We start from the raw sequence: 17,957 nt of genomic DNA, 5'->3' as shown, positions 1-17,957 counted from the left end.
AACTGTCCTGTATAATATATAGGTAATCCCAACTGCGTCTTTTCCCCAATCCCCACCCCAAACTCCAATTAAACTTTATATGAACAAAGAAAGTTTCTGCTCTGTTAATCTAGTTCTCTCTCAAACACACACTATAACTTTAAATTCTCTGAGCCTTGCTATTAATATGCCTAAATATAAATTAGCAACAAAAATGTAACACCAAACCAACATGCAAGTTAAGATCTATCTTCTCTCTTGAAACTGTGGAAAAGTATGTCTAATTTTTAAGAGAAAAAGAAAATTCTACATTTATGAAGCTGCCAAAGAAGGGAGATTGTGGGGCTGGCCTGGTGGTGCAGTGGTTAAGTGCGAACGTTCCGCTTTGGCGGCCCGGGCTTCACCAGTTCGGATGCTGGGTGCGGACATGGCACCGCTTGGCAAAAAGCCATGCTGTGGTAGGCGTCCCACATATAAAGTAGAGGAAGATGGGCATGGATGTTAGCTCAGGGCCAGTCTTCCTCAAAAAAAAAAAGGAAATTGTGTTCTATCTTCTAAATATATTTAGCATGGAAACAGATCTCTTCAAAAACCCTAGAAGAAAGACTAGACTAGAGAAAGGGGGCAAATCTCAATAGCTTTAAAAATATACAAATATTTAAAAAGCCTATCTTCTGCTTAGCAAAGGCAAGTCTTTTGTCTATAAAGAGAATCCTATGGCCTGAAGTAGAATCTGTATTTATAAACATGGAGATGCCTTCAACCAGAAGATGATCCAAAATAAACCAATCAAAGGGTTCCATACCTGGACTTCATTCCAACATGAAAGTTACTTTACTGTCAAATGTACTCAGAACTCAAGTTATGAGATTGCTAAACCCTCTTTCACTCCTTCCCTAATAATCCTGCTCTGCTCCCAAAGTACACTTTATTTTAAAAAAACCAAAAGTATCAAGAGATTACTTAAGGTAAGTTAAGTTGCAGACCATCATGTTTGAAAAAACCATAAAGTTTCACTATTCTCAGCATCTAATCAAGAGTCTCAACACTGATTGTGCATCAAATTTACCTGTTAGGGCTTTTTCTTTGGTTTTTAAAAAAACAGAAGGTAGGGCTCCATCCCAGATATGCTAAATATCAGGGTCTCCAAGGAGGGAGTCCAGAAACTTATATTTTTAGTTTAGAAGTAACACAGATTGTTCTGTTGCACAGTCAAGGTTGAATACTACCATCCTAAGCCATAAGCAAAGATCTGCACGAGGAATCTCATATTGATGAGGAAGATATGGTAACAGAAACTCCTCTGAATTACTCAGGGAAAGCTCCACAATTAGATTACTGTATTTACCCAGGCAGGCGGGAGTCAGATGTAAGACCTTCTGAGCTCTCATAGGGACACACACAGTTTCATGCAGGAAATAGATTTTCCCTTGTCTTACCTATGACACCAAAGGGTTTCATGTCCCGGGTAGGTATCAATAAGATCAGTGCTGAATTCAACTTCTTCTTCTAGAAGATGGGGAAGATTTATCCTTGGTTCCTCTGTTGAGGCTGCTGCTTCCTCATCTTTTGGAAGAACTGAGGCTGGTTCACTTCGCAAAGGGTTTTGCTCCAATACAGAACCATCTATCACAGTTTGGCTAATCAAAGACTTTAACAAAAACTGGCGGTAGTGAAATCCACTGTGGTCTGAAACATGCATGGACGCCCAGTGTTTAGTAGAAGATAGTTCATCAAGAAGGATCTTGCAGGAAGGAAAAAGAGAAGTGAGAAGAGGAGTTGCCAAAGGTTTTTCTTTCTCCATTAAGGCCTTTGATATTTCTCTTTGATTCATTCCTTGTTTTTTTGACAACACCCTTCCCACCAATATCTTTCATACAATGTGCAACATGGTGCTGTCACTTAGTGGAAGCTCAGTAAATGCCAGTTTTTCCATTTCCTTATAAAGTATTTTTTTTTTTTTTTTTTACCACAGAAGTTAAGGACATATTTGTCTTTCTTTCCTTGGACCTTGATTGGTCACATTCTAATTGGCACAGAGAAAAGCCAAATTCTAAAATAATGATGAACATTAGGGAGTTCATTTACAAGTAATGCTGATGTCGAAGGGAAAACATAAATTGAGAGGTTACTTTGAAGTAAACTTTCTTTTACATTTAATGAATCTGCACTATATCTAACTTATTATTCGTTAAACAAAAGACTCCATGTAATTATTTGTTCTTCACTATAGGTGCCATGAGGGCAAAGACTGTCTGTTTTGTTCACTACTTCATTCAAAGGCCTCAGTACAAAAACAGGATGCATGAAAACAGGAATTTTCAAGAGCTCGTGACTTTCACTACTTGTCTCAAACTCACTTAACATCAATGATAAATGTTTTTTTAAGTAGATGAGATAAAATTCAGCAGTGAATTGTTTAAACCTGTATTATCAATCCCGCAAACTAAAGAATTTAAAATGGAATTTTTTCAAATGAAAGCAGTATTTATGGAAAAATACAATTATTTGGTAGTATCCTGGACGGGTAGCAAATGTAAATGGGTTTTGATCAGTGAAAAGTATATGGAGGGCTACCACATTCCATCAGACCAGCTACAGAAAAAAGACACATACTCGGCAACAGTGAACAACACAGACAGCACAATGCCAAAAGGCTCCTTTACCTGATTTTCAAGGGTCCCAGGCAAATGCCTTCTCCCGTACCAAGACCCCCTCTCCAGTCCCTTTTCTTCCTTAGAAGAAATCTTTCCCTCTTCTGAACCTCCACGGTTCGTGTGTGTTCCACCATTACAGAATTTTCTGTGCATCTTTTCACCCCCACTAAACTCTACGAGTTCTGTAGGATATTATTCCTTCCTAATTAATGTTTCCATCACCCTATACCCACTGGCATCAGAGTACACATATAAGTATTTTATGAATGAATGAACAATTTGATGAATGATGTGACTAGCACAGAGGAATAAGCTAGGATGGTCGAGTTCTATCAGTGAAATGTTTGAAAAGTCTCCTTTAAATTCTAACGAGTTTATTCACAGCCACACAAATTTATCCCAGAGGTTAGTCTCTGAGAAATGTAAAACAAGACTGTTTATTTGATTAAAAAGGTGAGCAACACAGTACCAGATAAACTTCTACCTGGAAAAAAAACCCCAACTAATCTTAAGATTACAGTTTAAAAAAATTAACCTGCAGGACACTACAACATAGCAGCTTTTTAATTTTGGTACGGGCTTCTTAATATGGATTGAAAAGTGTACAAAACTTGTTCAAAAGGAATTTATATAACAGAAAAAACCTTTAGATTATTTCTTGCTGCATATTTCTACATATAAAAATTGGAATTCATTGTAATTTTGAGGCAAAATATAGCACATACATGAAAGGTTTACAACAAAATCAATTTAATTCCTCTAAAAAATTTTCTCAAACTTTTAAAGAGAAAAACCCACTATACTCTTTTCTCTAAGACATAAGATGCATACTGAACTAGAGAAGAAACTTTAACAGGAATTTCAGGGCATTTCTTACTAGAATAAATAGGTATATAGATACAGGAAATGATTTTTTTAAAAAAGACAGCAATTACTTTTAAGTGCTCTTAAAGACACTACATAAAGATATGGCTTAAAGGTAAGGTACTGACAGAATGAATAACCTTTATATGATATTCCTTAAACGTCATTATTCTTTTCCAACATTCCATATAAAAAATGAGTACGTGAATAAATAAACTACAACAAAATTATAGAAGCCGGGCTATGACCCAGAAAGACAACGTTTAAAATGAAAGACGACTGAAAATGCTCTTCTAATATACATACGCCATCAGTCTTAAAATTTTTTAAATAACATTTGGTTTTTCCTCTGATTATAAAAGTGATACAAAATGATTATCACAGAAGGTTTTAAAAATACAGAATATAAAGCAGCAAAAAAAACCCATTATCCTATTGGCTAGAGATAACTCCTCTTAACATTCTCGCATATAACCAACCTTTCAGATTTCTTTCTATGCATGTATGTGTACATTTTATTTTTAACACAAACTTCGGATACACTTTTATACTCATTTTATTCCACTTAAATTATAAATACATTCCCATGTCATTAAATACCATTGTATAACCTAATTCTTAACTTTTGCATACTGTTTCATCCTAAAGATGATCACAATTTACCATTCTCTCATTTTGTTTCTACTCTTGTATAAGTAACAGTCTTATGAACACACATGTATAAATCTATGCGTATATCTTATTATTTATTTAGGAGAAATTTCTAGAAGTATACTTACTGTAACAGTGAGAAAAATTTTGTAAAGTCCTTGATATATACTGTCAAAGTGCCCTCCAGAAAGGCTGTACAATTTATATTACTGTTGGAAATGTTAATGTCTGCTTTCTAACTTCCTTACCTGTACTTTAATCTTCACTAATAAGTGGAGAATTATGTTTCATTTTAATTTGTGTTTCCTTAATTATCATTAAGGTTAAGTAGTCTTTCTTATTCACTTATTTTTCCTTTGTTTCTTCTTTTAAAAACTGCTTGTTTTGCCTAATTTTCTTTTTTATGAATTGCCTAATTATCTGTGATAGTCATTCTTTTTGTTACAGGTTTATAAGAGATCTTTATATATGAAAGATAGTCTTTGTGTTGCAAATATTTTTCTTAATATATTGCTGCAGCTGATTTTTTAAATTCCTTTTTTTCTTCAGATATGTTTTTTATTCCATTTAGAGTTCAGTTTGGTATATGAGATTAAAACCTAAAAATATTTTCTAAAAAGTCAATCTTATCAGCATCACAATTTGAACAAAGAATCCTTTCTCCAATTACGTGAAATGCCATATTTATCATCAATGAAATCTGTACATATTGTGTACTGGGATTTGTTTCAGGGCTTTATATTCTTTTCCATTACTGTCTATTTTTGAGGCCGTACAACAGTTTTAATTACTCTGTAAACATTTAAATATGCAGTGGTATATAGTGTTCCTTGTTTATTTTTCAACAATTTCTTAGCTATTCTTGAAGTTTTATTCTTTCTCATGAACTTAAGAATTTTTGTTTTGTTTTGTTTTGGTGAGGAAGATTCACCCTCAGCTAATATCTGTGCCAATCTTCCTCTACTTTATGTGGGATGCTGCCACAGTGTGGCTTGATGAGTGGTGCTGGGTCCATGCCCAGGACCCAAAACCATGGCTGCTGAAGCAGAGCCCATGAACTTAACCACTATGCCACTGGGCTGGCCCCTAGAACCAATTTTTGAAGCTGAAAAATAAATTGGTGGGTTCTAGTATATTCACAGAGTTGCACATGCCATCACTGCTAATTTCAGAACATTTTCACCACCTCCAAAACAACCCCTATTCCTATTAGGAGTCCCCTAACTCTCCATTCCCCCAGCCTTTGGCACCCACTAATCTGCTTTGCCTGTTCTGAATAGATCATATAAACAGAATCATAAGATATGTGGCCTTTTGCATCTGGCTACTTTCAATCAGCAGAATGTTTTCAAGGACTGTATCAGAACTTCATTCCTTATTTATGACCAAATAATATTCCACTGTATGGATTGACCACATTTTGTTTATCCATTCCTCAGATACTGGACATTTGGGTTGTTACTTTTTTTTGGCTTTTATGAATAATGCTGCTATGAACACACTCATACAAGTTTTGTTATGAACAAATATTTTCAATTCTTTTGGGTATATACCTAGGAGTGGAACTGCAGGGTCATATATGGTAATTCTATGTTTAATTTTTTGAGGAAATGCCAAACTGTTTTCAACAATAGCTCCACCATTTTCATTCCTACCAGCAATGTATGAGGGTTCCAATTTTTCCACATCCTTGTCAACACTTGTTAATGTCTTTTTTATTTTAGCCATCCTAGTTGGTGTGAAATAGTATGTCACTGTGGTTTTGATTCGCATTTCACTCATAGCTGATGATGTTGAATATTTTTTCACGTCTTTATTGGCCATTTGTATATCTTTTTTGGAGAAATGACCGTAGGTGATTTCTCAGGTGACAGACTATATCAATTTTTAATTTGCAAGTAGTAATAAATTCTGCTCAACTGTCTTTCCTCCCACCCACCCTCAAAAATAAAACTATTTTAAAATTTACTTAAATAAATGTTCACTTAAACACACAAACAGCATAGGGACATAAAATAAAAAAATTAAAATCTCTTATAATTTCTACCCCACAGCACTGTCAAACATTCTTTATTCTTTAACTTTTTTTCTGAGTAGAAAATTAACACATGCTTATTAGAGAAAATACAAGAAAATATATCCATAACAGCACTGTATCTGTGTGTGTAGAAATATCTGCTGAGAACTTACAATACGTGAGGCATTGTTCCAAACACTTTAAAATCTCACTCAATGCTAATAATATATATAACATTACATCAGGCCCATCCCATATTTAGTTTTATATCCTTAACCCATGTTGAATGTTTTTCTTTAAATAATCTTCCAAAATACAATTTTTAGTAGCAACAAAATATTCCAATTTGTGATGGACTATAATCTAATCCCTCGTTACTAGAGGGTTAGACTGTAGTTTTTCACTATTATAAATAATATTTTTGTATATCAAACTTCCATATTTAACAGCCAGTGTTTACTGAGCACTTAGTATGAGCACTTAGCCACTTTATGTGGCTTCTCCCATTTCATCACTCAATGAGGCAGGAATGATTGTTATCTCCATTTTACAGATGAAGAAACTCAAGGTAAGAGAGGCTAAGTAACTTGCTCAAGGCCACACAGCGAATTGGTGGTAGAGTCAGGATTCAGATTAGGTCCGTATGACCAGTGAGTGGAGCCTTTAATTACTACACCACACTGCATCTCCCATCATTTCTTTAGGATGAATTCGTAGAAGCAGAACTGCTAGATTAAAGTTAATACACATTTTTTTTGGTAAGGTCTGATAAATGCCACCATGTTGCCCTTCAGTAAGATTACCCCTGTTCTACAATGCTTGTTTTCATACCCTTACCAATGTTCGATACCAGCACTTTAAAAAATCATTTTCCATTTTCCACGTAAAAAAATGCCAGCTTGTTTTATATGTATTTTTAAGCTGTCCTAGACTCATTGGTACTTTTGTGATTACTTCCTCTAACAGACAGAGCATACTAGGACATGATCCAGCTGGGCCCGGGGCTTATGAGAACAGAAAGGGGGTTTTGCAGATTCAGCACCCTTCACTGAAAGTGAGAGACGCTGCAGTGACGATGGTGACAGAGGAACGCCAATTACCCTGCAAGGGCAGCCGAGGGAATGTGACCCCAAGAGTGGACCTAGGCAGCTGAGCCAACACACCTTTAACATCAGATGGTGTCAAGTAACCAAAAATTTCACCTTGGTCCCTTGTTCCTGATTTACGGGGCCACTTTAAAAGGTCCACGTCAAGGCAGGAGGGTTTCCGAAGACCTCTCAGCTCACCTGGACCCTGTCTTCCTCTTTATCCTCAACCCTCCCCACACCTCTCCCCACCCCCACACACGACCAAGTTGTGGAGCTGAGGTAACCGGCTCTTAATCACTCCATATCCCCCACAACCCACGAGACAACTTGTACTCATTCCTCCAGACTCCAGGCAATGTAGCATCCCTCCCAGCTTCTGGTGCTGTTCCCAGTGAGCCCAGCCTGGATGAGGAGCCACTTCTCTGTGCTCCCACTGTACCGAGTGTCCCTTGGTTCCGGTAAGTGTCACACTGCTTTGTAATTGTTGGTGTCCATTTCCTCAACTAGATTTTCAATTTGTTGAGTGCAAGCTCTTTGTCTTTATGCCACACCCAGTGTACAGGACAGTGGCTGGGAATGATAGGGTTTCAGTACTTTTTCATGAATAAATTGCACTGAGCTGACCAAGCAAACCGGTAGCCGGTTTCACCTAAACTTTTTATCTATGGGGAGCAGAGAAAGGAACTAAAATTTAGTGAGCCTCTATGAGGTGCCCGTACTTTACATACTTTAACTCAAGTAATTCTCACAATAATCCACTGAGGCAGGCAGTAGAGGCCCTATTTATAGATGAAAACATTACACTCCACACATAGCGAGCAGGGCCAGAATCTGAACCCAGGTCAATCTGATTCTGTCTTTGCTCTTTCCATGCCATTAGGCGGCCTCCCCTCCTGAAACACAAAGCCATATAAACTGGAGGGGAAGGGCTACTCTTCTAGAACTGTTGGCTTAAAGTCCTCCAGAAGTGAAAACCCTCCTATTTACCCTACAGGAATCTGCAGCTAGGAAACAGAGAGGGAGCGAGAATCTGGGAAGGGAGATGTAGGAAGAAGGAGGTATTGAGCAAGTATCAGAGAATGTTTTCCATTAATTTGAAAGCACCACCTGAGGCATTCTGACCCTTTAAATTGTCTTAAACCTAGGAGGCTTTTTAAAAGAAAACCCTAGATTCTTAAGGCACTGCAATACCAAAAGAAGTGAAGAAAAAAATAGAGTAAGTAAGGAGGAGCACAAGCATACCTGGGGCTCTCGTTCTGATGAATGATAAGTAGTGCAACTGTGGCTAAGTCTGAGTCATTGAAATTCTCTGGAAACTCCCATCTCCTCATTCCTAAACTGAAAGGATTAGGCTGTGACAGTTTCCGTCCTGGCTCTGCATGCAAATAACCCCCTGAGCCTATGACAAATACTGCTCTCTAAAGCCTACCCTCACTCTGACTTAGTAGGTTTGGGCTGGGACTTAGGAGTCCTCAGGTAATTTATAGACTCGGCTAAGTTTGGGAACAGCTGGGGGAGGTCTTCTGATCACTCCCCAGGAGAGGAGTGTGTGAAAAGGCACCAGCTGATTCAGCACATTAAGTCACATAATCAAAGCCTACCAAGAAAGAACAATTTCAACTCTCTAAGGTTTAATTATCCTTTCCTTCTTCAGGGCAAAATGAGTTATGCTCAGTCCTCCTTATTGCTTAAACCTGCCTTTGTTCTACCAATGCACTAGGCTGAGGAGGGCCAAAAACTGTGCTGGTAAGGAGTGCAAACTTGTTTCTTAATTGCCAGGGTTTCCCTAGAGGCATCAGCTGTCGGGATCCTCTCCAGGCTGCTGGGCCACTCATTCCTCTACTTTCTTCCTCCTTTAAGGCTCCTCTGAGGAGGAAGTGCTATCAGAAGATTTAAAGAGCAGTCACGGAGTCTGCCTAGGGAGACGGAGTAACAGCCCTACCTTGACGTCTAGCTTGGCCAGGTGTTGTAAAACCCAGATGCGATGGGACCAGGCATTATAGTTGCTTGGGTATCTCCCCGCCGCTTCACCACAGACCTCCATCTCTTCTCGTATTAGTCGCTGTGTCCTTTCTGCAGGAATTGTTCCCAAGTTTCCTTTGTTGACAAAGGAAGGCAGGGAGGTTTCCTGAATTAACTGCTGTAGCACCCATCGCCTGTTAAGGTAGCACATGGGAAAGAGAATAGGAGAGAACATAAACCAGAGAGGAAAACAACTGGAGCTTTGTTCTTAATTTAATTTCCATTCAGAGACAACGCAAAATATTACCTGTCTATAAGCCCAGGGTTTTTTTTTGGGGGGGGGGGTTGTTGTTTTGTTGTTTTTGTTTTTAAAGACATAAATAACTTTAGCAGTATGGATTGTGGGGGAGAACAAACAGAAAAGAAGAACTTTTCTAAAATGTTAAAAATTTGCCCCAAAGAGAATGCCATCACTTCCAAAATGACAACTCCGAAACTCCATTTGGCCAGGAAATGCAAAGGCAGTTGGGGGGGGGGGGGGAGGGTGGGTGGGTGTGTGTGTGTGTGTGTGTGCGTGTGTGTATGTGCGCGCGCGCGCGCGTGGTGGGAGAGGTAGCGGTGGTGAGGAGCAGATATTAATCAACGGCTGGTACATACTAGCAGAGGAGTCCTAGGCCACATCTTTTATTACATGGCATGCCTCACCCTGTGTGTATTTGGTTGCAAACAAGATGCATTATGACAACTTTCATTAGCAAAATTTCTAAATTATAGCATAGAATCTGGAATGAAACAAATATAATTAGTTAAACCATCAAGGAGGTTTCAAAATGTCTTTATTCAGATTTTCCCCTATTTAAGATTTTCATTAGCATACATTTAAATGAAAAGCACTAAAGAAGGTGTCCCTAACCACTTAATGTCTGTAATTTTCACAAATATTTTCTCATAAGAAAGCATTCTTTTAGACAAATAATTTCCAACCCAAAGGTATAGGAAACTGAGTAAGAAAACTCATTTTGCCATTTTCAAATAAAAGAAGTGTTTTACTAAACAAAACCTTGCTTTATCAAATCTTAGACAAGCCAATAAATTATTGGATACAAATTTAATCACCTCCTTTCCTTGTCACCAACACTTTCTAAACCTCTATACACACAGTCATATACCTGAAGTACGCTATCTCAATTTCTACTACAGAAGAAAATATAACTATGTGGTTTGGAAGTAGTTGATTTGCAATGCTAGCCAAAGGCAAGATTACAGCTAAGATACCTTGAACTGACATTAAGATCCTAAAAGTGCTCAGGATTTAAGAAAAGTTATAAGTGGCTTAATAAACTGAAAACAGACTTCTTCAGAGAATTTTCCCACTGACGCCGACCAGCAAGCCCACACCATCTCATTTTAGTCAAAACAGAGTAGTTACATGGAGTCCAAAAGAAAGATGCTTCTGGAGAACCAAGGTTTTGAAGAGTCCTTCTGTGCATTCTGGCTGTCTGCCTCAGGCCCTTAACCTAAAAATATTCTTTGCATTTATGGTCTTAGCAACCTTTAGCTCCGCCTACACACCACTCACCTCAGTTACCCTTATTTTCCTTATTTGATTAATTTTTATAACCACAACCATCACCACCACCATCTTAACCAGGAGCACGCTTGAATGCATTTTAAATCCCAAGTTGCTCATTATAGTTGAATATCTAAATGCAATCTCCACTTGCTCAGATGGATAACAATGGCCAAAATTTATTGAGTATTTAATACATGCCAGGCACTGTGGTAGTGTTTATATGCATTATCTCATGTAAACTCAACCATTAACTCTGAGCTGGGTCTAATTATTATTCCCATTTTACAAATAAAAAACTGAGGTTAAATAACTTCCGAGGGTTACACAAGTTGCATCTAGATTTAAACACAGGTAGCTTGACTTCAGAATTCATACTCTGAACAAATATGTGACCTTGCTTCACACTGTGTCTTTCTTCCTCCAGCCATTCTGAACCCTAAATAAGAATCATATGGCGTAGATTAAGCACACCTATGAATCCATGTTTCTGGACTCTTTGGAAACTTAGTTAAGGCCAGTTTTCCCAGATGTAAGTCCTTAATCGGATTTAAAGTGCCAGAGAGGATCAGCTCCTTTCTGTAAAAGAAAAATAAAAAGAACTATTAGTTTATCTTTCTATCCAAAAATACTGCATAGCTATTAATATAACCTCATTGTGAAGTGAATTTCCAAGAAGTAAAAAAAAAAAGAGAAAAAAGAAAATATAAAACTCTCATAAATGTAACACAGTAATCAAGAATGTATTTTCATAATCTTGAAATAATAAATTAATAAGCAGAAACAGAAGCTCTTAAATCCACAGTGGAACTTCAGTTACCTATTTGAGAGCGGGCCAAGGGATTTTCAGGCCTGTTGCATTTCCGAAACTTACAAGGCCTAACATTACTATCTGTAGGGCCGATCCAACACCAGTCAAGAATCGCTCTAGCTTCTAAGTAGGACTTGATATAGTCTAGTTCATTACCAGAAAACAGACATACAACAAACACAGCAGAACTGAGATGTAAGGAAAAAATCATTCACTCAATTATGACCCTAACAAAAATTACTATTTTTATTTTTGAATTTTCCCTTCTACCTTCCCTCATATGCATATATATTTTAACATATAATTTCATATCTGCTCGTTTTATCTTAAGAATTGCCCCATGGTTCTACATAATCTTTATAATGAACATTTTATTTTTCAGTTTTTCTTCTTCTTCTTCTCTCCAAAGCCCCCCAATGCGTAGTTGTATATCCTAGTTGCATGTCCTTCTGGTTGTGCTATGTGGGATGCTGCCACAGCATGGCTTGATGAGCAGTGTCATGTCTGTGCCCAGGATCCGAACCAGCAAAACCCTGGGCCGCTGAAGCAGAGCATGTGAACTTAACTACTCGGCCATGGGGCCGGCCCTATAATGAACATTTTAAATGGCTGAATAGTTTTCATTCAGTGGCTATGCTCTCATTTAATGACCTTTCTCCCTATTGTTAGACATCTAGATTGCTTCCAAGTTGCTATTCGAATAGAATTCTGAAAGAGCTTTGTGCTTATGACTTTTTTCATCTGTACTATTACTTAGGATAAGTTTCCTAAAGATATGCTACCTGGTGAAACACCCTTATGGCCCTTTAATTCTCTAGGTCATTCCTTTTTGAAATATAAACAGACTACCCATGTAAGGTTTCTGTTGTTTTAAAACTGTTCAAAGCTTCAATGCAATTACATTTGTGCATCACTTAACGATGGGGATACATTCTGAGAAATGCATCATTAGGCAATTTCGTCGTTGTGCGATCATACAGTGTACTTACACAAACCTAGATGGTACAGCCTACTACACAGCATAGGCTACATGGTACTGATCTTATGGGACCACCATCATATATGTGGTCCATTGTTGATTGAAACGTGGTTATGTGGTGTATGACTGTATAAAGAATGCCACACAAGAGCCCTCCATCTATTTCTCAGGTAAATATAATTTAGGTTTAGATTTAATTTCTCAGATAAGTTTTGATAATAAGCTCTGATATTACTGATTACATTCCCAATTAATTTGCAATGTACCTGTTATTTTATAATAAAATTAGGTCATTTGCTAGTAATTTTTTTTTTTTTTTTTGCTTTAGGAAGATTTGCCCTAAACTAACATCTGTGGCAAATCTTCCTCCATTTCGTATGTGGGCCACAGTGTGGCCAGCGACCAGTGGTGCAAGTTGGCACCTGGGAACCAAACCTGGGCTGCCAAAGTGGAGTGCACCAAACTTAACCACTGGGCCACCGGGGCTGGCCCACACTTGCTAGTATTTTTTAATCTTAAAATGTTCTTCCTGTGGTCGGGCTGATAATTCATTTATTTTAGAGAAGTTTAATCCCCACAATACCAGAGCCCAGCTCTTATATCTCACCTATTTAGATGGATTTATTTCCTAATAACACAATACATTTTCTTCCCAACAGCAATGCACTATTTCTAAATTTTTATTTGATAAGGAAAATAACTTCCTTTTTAATGAAAATACTAAATAGTGATAATAAATACTTGTCTTTTACAATCATTTTTACGTAACTTCACTATAAAATAATTTGAAGTGATACTGAGAAGGTTATGGCTGCTTTAACAAATGGATTTATTGACTATTTTCCTTTCAATAAACAGAAAATCTATCCATCATTAAAAGAATATTTAATGTAACAGCCAACTGTTTTTGCAGTCCTAGATCCTTTTTCTTCTGAAATCAGTAACGTTTTGTTCATACAATAAGTCAGGACACCTATAAAGTAAAAGGAGGCAAAATATTACTCTATGTAATTTTAACAGCTTTGTAGAGCAGTATTTCTCAAATTAGGTTCCTTAACTGCAACATCAGCATCATCTGGAACTTGTGAGAAATGCAGATCCTGAGGCCTCAGCCCAGATCCACTGAAGCAGAAACTGCAGTGGGACAAAGCAGCGTGTTTATCAAGCCCTCCAGGGGAAGCACACCAACGCTGAAACAGCACCACTGTAGAGAGCTGACTGGATTAGGCCTAATTTCCACTTACTAAACCCAAAGGCTCTCCCTCTTTACAACTGCCCACCTATATTCCCACATACGTCTCAATGTAAGTGGAAATAATCAAAATTTTCTTCAGAAAAGAGGAAGTCACCTTATAAGTGAATGTTTACAAAGTTTCTTAAATTAGGGGTGTTCTCAATTTCTTCATTTTGAACAACAAAGAAGTATTTGGGAAGACATCTAGCCCGAAAAAACCTCAAATCAACAGTACTAATGGATGCTTAGAAAAGATCACCTGATAGAATCAAAAAAAATGAAGCAAAATTTTAATATCAATTTAATGAACATTCCTGGGGGCAGGACTGAACATTGTAGGTGTTCGTTATAGTCATGAACAAGATTTTTAAAGATCCCTTGAAAAAGAAGTACGCTAAGTGGTTAAGTTATGGCTATCACATAACTAGAGATACAATAAGAAAATCAACTGCTCTAAAGTATTTAAGAAGGAATCTGGCTTGAGATAAAAGTTCCAGTCACACATGGATTCAAAAAGCTCTGCATCTCACTCAGATGTAAGTAAACGTGATGTGTTCTGGAAAACCATGCTAGATGACTTAAAAAAGTCACCGACGGTGATAAGCCAGGTGAGGAATTTGAATTAAAGTGCTTAATGAAATCTGAGTATGGAGCTGAAGAATTTATAAAGTATTTCACATAACGTTATTTTGAAGGTGTGTAACTAAATCGAAAAATTAAATATCATAAGAAGATATTTGCTTATTTCATGCACATACCTTAAAGTTTACATACTGATAACAGCCTAAAAACATACTTTTGGACTTTTTGAGGAAATGGAGTACTGCCTTAAATTTGATGTGGCTTTATTTTCAGGCATTTTGAACTAGCAGGCTTCAATCTTCATCCTACAAGCCTCAGGTGGTACGTTGCTAACAGGGAGAAGGAATGAAGCGACCGTCATCAAATAAATGTGGGGAAAACTGACTAGGAAAGGAGAAGGCACCGTGTTGTTTGGGGCAGAGTGAGCAGGGTGGAAGGAACAGTGCCATGTGGCCTGTGCAACCTGGTCTAGGATGAAATCATGTGAGGGCTGACTTGTTTAAAAGGTGGGAGAAGGGAGCAGACTAACGAAGTTTTAAGAAACAACAAAAAGTAGAATTATAAGACCAATGAGGTTTTCCATATTAGCAGATTGTTCAAACAATAAAAGTTACTCCTTTAAAATTTTTGCTACATATTTCACTTACCAATTAAACAGTATATGAAAAATCTCATCACTTTCCCTTGAAGACTACGGTTCATTGTCAGGAAAATCAGCTTTTGTGCTGGAGCTAAAAAACACCCACGGGAAGTTCCAGGGGTCACTAATATGAGGGGCGTGTTTTCTCTATAGGAGGTATTGTGCTTTTATGTTTCTGCAAAGTCTATTTTATATTTTTAAGTTTTCTGTCTTCTCTCCATCTTAAACTATTAGTTATGGCTTCTCTCTGCTGTCGCTCTATCCAAGATGTGTAGGAGCTCAGAGGCCATGTGTATCTGGCTGTGGGTAAATCTCCACTGGTTAGCTCCGTACTTGGCACACTGTAAATAATGAATAAAGAAATGCCACTTGGGGCCAGCCTGGTGGCGCAGCGGTTAAATTCGCACGTTCTGCTTCAGCGGCCCGGGGTTCACTTTTTTGGATCCTGGGTGTGAATCTATACACCGTTTAGCAAGCCATGCTGTGGCAGGTGTCCTACATGTAAAATGGAGGAAGATGGGCACATATGTTAGCTCAGGGCCAGTCTTCCTCAGCAAAATGAGGAGGATTGGGCAGCAGATGTTAGCTCAGGGGCTAATCTTCCTCAAAAAAAAAAAAAAGAAGAAGAAATGCCACCTTTTTTTTTCTTTCTCAATCTTTAGTTATTCTGCCTGAAATAACAATGATAATAATAAAAGTCATCCTCATAAAAACTACCATTTATTGAACACTTCTCCTGAGCCAGGTACTGCATTAAGTGATTTACATACATTATCTAACTTAATTCTACAATCCTGTAAGTATTATATTGAACCATATGGAACTGCCAATATTCAATTGTTAACTGTTTTTTAAAATAAACTTTATTTTAGAACTGTTTCTAATTTATAGAAAAGTTGTAAGGATAGTATAGAGAATTCCTGGATGCCCTGTACCCAGTTTTCTTTACGATTAACATCTTATGCCATTATGTGCAATTGTCACAAATGGTGAACCAATATTGACAGGTTACTACTGGAAGTCATGCTTTATTCAGAATTCCTTAGTTTTTACCAAATGTCCTTTTTCTATTCCAGGGTCTTGCCCCAGGGTAGCATATTACATTTGGTTGTTATGCCTCCTTAGGCTCCTCTCGGCCCCTCAGGGATACCTTGTTTTCGATGGCCTTGACAGTTTTGAGGAGTACTGATTAGGTATTCTATATGATGTTTTTCTCATGGTTAGACAAGAATTATGGGTTTTGAGGATGAAGAGACCACAGAGGTAAAATGCCATTTTCATCACATCATATCAGGAGCACATAGTATCAGCACAATTTGTCACTGCTGATGTTGACCTTGATTACCTGGATGAGGCAGTGTATGCCAGGTTTCTCCACTGTACTTTTTGGAAGGAAGTCACACTTGAGTAGGGAGTTATGCTCCATCTCCCTGAGGGAGGTTATCTAGATAAATTATTTGGAATTCTTCTATATGGGAGATTTATCTCTTGTCTCCTATTTATTTGTTTGTTTATCAATCATTTATTTATGTCAGTATGGACTTACGGATATTCATTTTATACTCTGGGGTATAATACAGTACTACATTAATTTCTTGCTCAAATGGTTCCAGCTTTGGCTACCAGAAGCCCTTTGACACAGCCCCATCATATTGTTTTTGAGCACTTCCTTACTTTTTGGCTCTATGTGATGCTCTAGGCTCATCCTGTATATTTCCTGCCCTGGTCCTAGAATCAGCCATTTCTCCAAGAAGCCCAGTTCCTTTTATTAGAGAATGGTGACAGAAACTAGATCTTACATGGTTGCATTTAATCATTTTTGATCTACAAAAACAAGTTTCATATGGTGCTGCCTAAAATTATCTTAATTTTACAGATGAGAAAACTGAAGTTGGGAGAGATCCAGTAACCTGCTCAAGGTCTCCAAGCTCAAAGTTTCAGAACCAAACATAAATGTGCATAAAATAAGGTTACCAATTTAAATCAACAGGCCATGAGTAAAGGACATGAATCACTGAGGCTGGGTGTCAACTATTCTAATTGCTCAAAGATGTTCTGCTTATTCTGTGTTCACAGACTGATGAAAAAATAGGACATTATTATGAAGTCCACCTCTTTCATCAAGTAATTCACCAATTTTCAAAGCAAATTCAAAACAAAAAAAGAAGTACCAGTCGTTTTTTCTATAATCAGCTGGATTTTAAAATTACATGCATCACTCACTGTAATCACAGGAGATCAGTTCAAAAACTTACTCTTGCCCCTATTTTTTTCCCTAAGCCTGCAACACCTATAAATTGAACTACCAATGCATTATACCATCTTTTAGCAGGTGATAAAATACAGTAAAAATCACTCAATGCTTCTCAGAATTACTGCAGAAGAAATACACTAACAATTAAACATAAAGAGTTAAGTACTTGATTTGTAATGGAACTTACAGGGTTACTTCCAAAGCTGGCTGTTTTTTGGTCAAAATATATTCATGATTCTCTATCTTCAAAAGTCAGTCAATCTTACTAACACAAATTAAAATTTACTAGAATGCATGCCCACAATGGATTTTTTAAAAATCAAGATTTCCTTTCTACTCATCTAGCACAAAACTTTACTAGTCATCTTACTGGAACAACTTTCAAGATCAACTGCTATTAACATCACTGAAGTTAGATTTATGGAGCAATTTCCCTTCATGAGACCAAACCACACATAATCAAAAAACAGTTTCAGAAGAATCATAAAAATATCACCTAGTTCAAATCTTTTATTGCACAGATATGTATACTAAAACTCTTGAGAAGTTAAAGGTTTTGTCCAAAGTCAACTTCTAGCTAACTGATGATAACAGTACTAAGAGCCATATGTTTTAAGACTAGGTTCTTTCTCCTATACTGAACTGCCTTACAGAATATACAATGAATAA

At 37.3% G+C, this 17,957-nt stretch overlaps 1 protein-coding gene across 2 annotated transcripts in view; it reads right to left on the bottom strand.

The window, feature by feature from the left end:
* PTAR1 (protein prenyltransferase alpha subunit repeat containing 1) overlaps positions 1-17,957 on the bottom strand; it is a 50,003-nt gene that overhangs the window by 10,124 nt on the left and 21,922 nt on the right. Inside the window, exons 4-6 of one of the 2 annotated variants that reach the window (XM_023627236.2) lie at positions 11,263-11,367; positions 9,199-9,412; positions 1,419-1,723 (exon numbers count right to left, since the gene is read on the bottom strand). In XM_023627236.2, coding sequence (XP_023483004.2) covers positions 1,419-1,723; positions 9,199-9,412; positions 11,263-11,367 — 624 coding nt within the window. Of the gene's footprint in view, positions 1-1,418; positions 1,724-8,438; positions 8,595-9,198; positions 9,413-11,262; positions 11,368-17,957 lie in introns of those variants that run through there. The other variant, XM_070248641.1, reaches the window with a different exon arrangement.

The sequence above is a fragment of the Equus caballus genome, chromosome 23, assembly GCF_041296265.1.
Source record: "Equus caballus isolate H_3958 breed thoroughbred chromosome 23, TB-T2T, whole genome shotgun sequence".
NCBI classification, from domain to species: Eukaryota; Metazoa; Chordata; class Mammalia; order Perissodactyla; family Equidae; genus Equus; species Equus caballus.
This window is presented reverse-complemented; position numbering and strand designations above follow the sequence as displayed.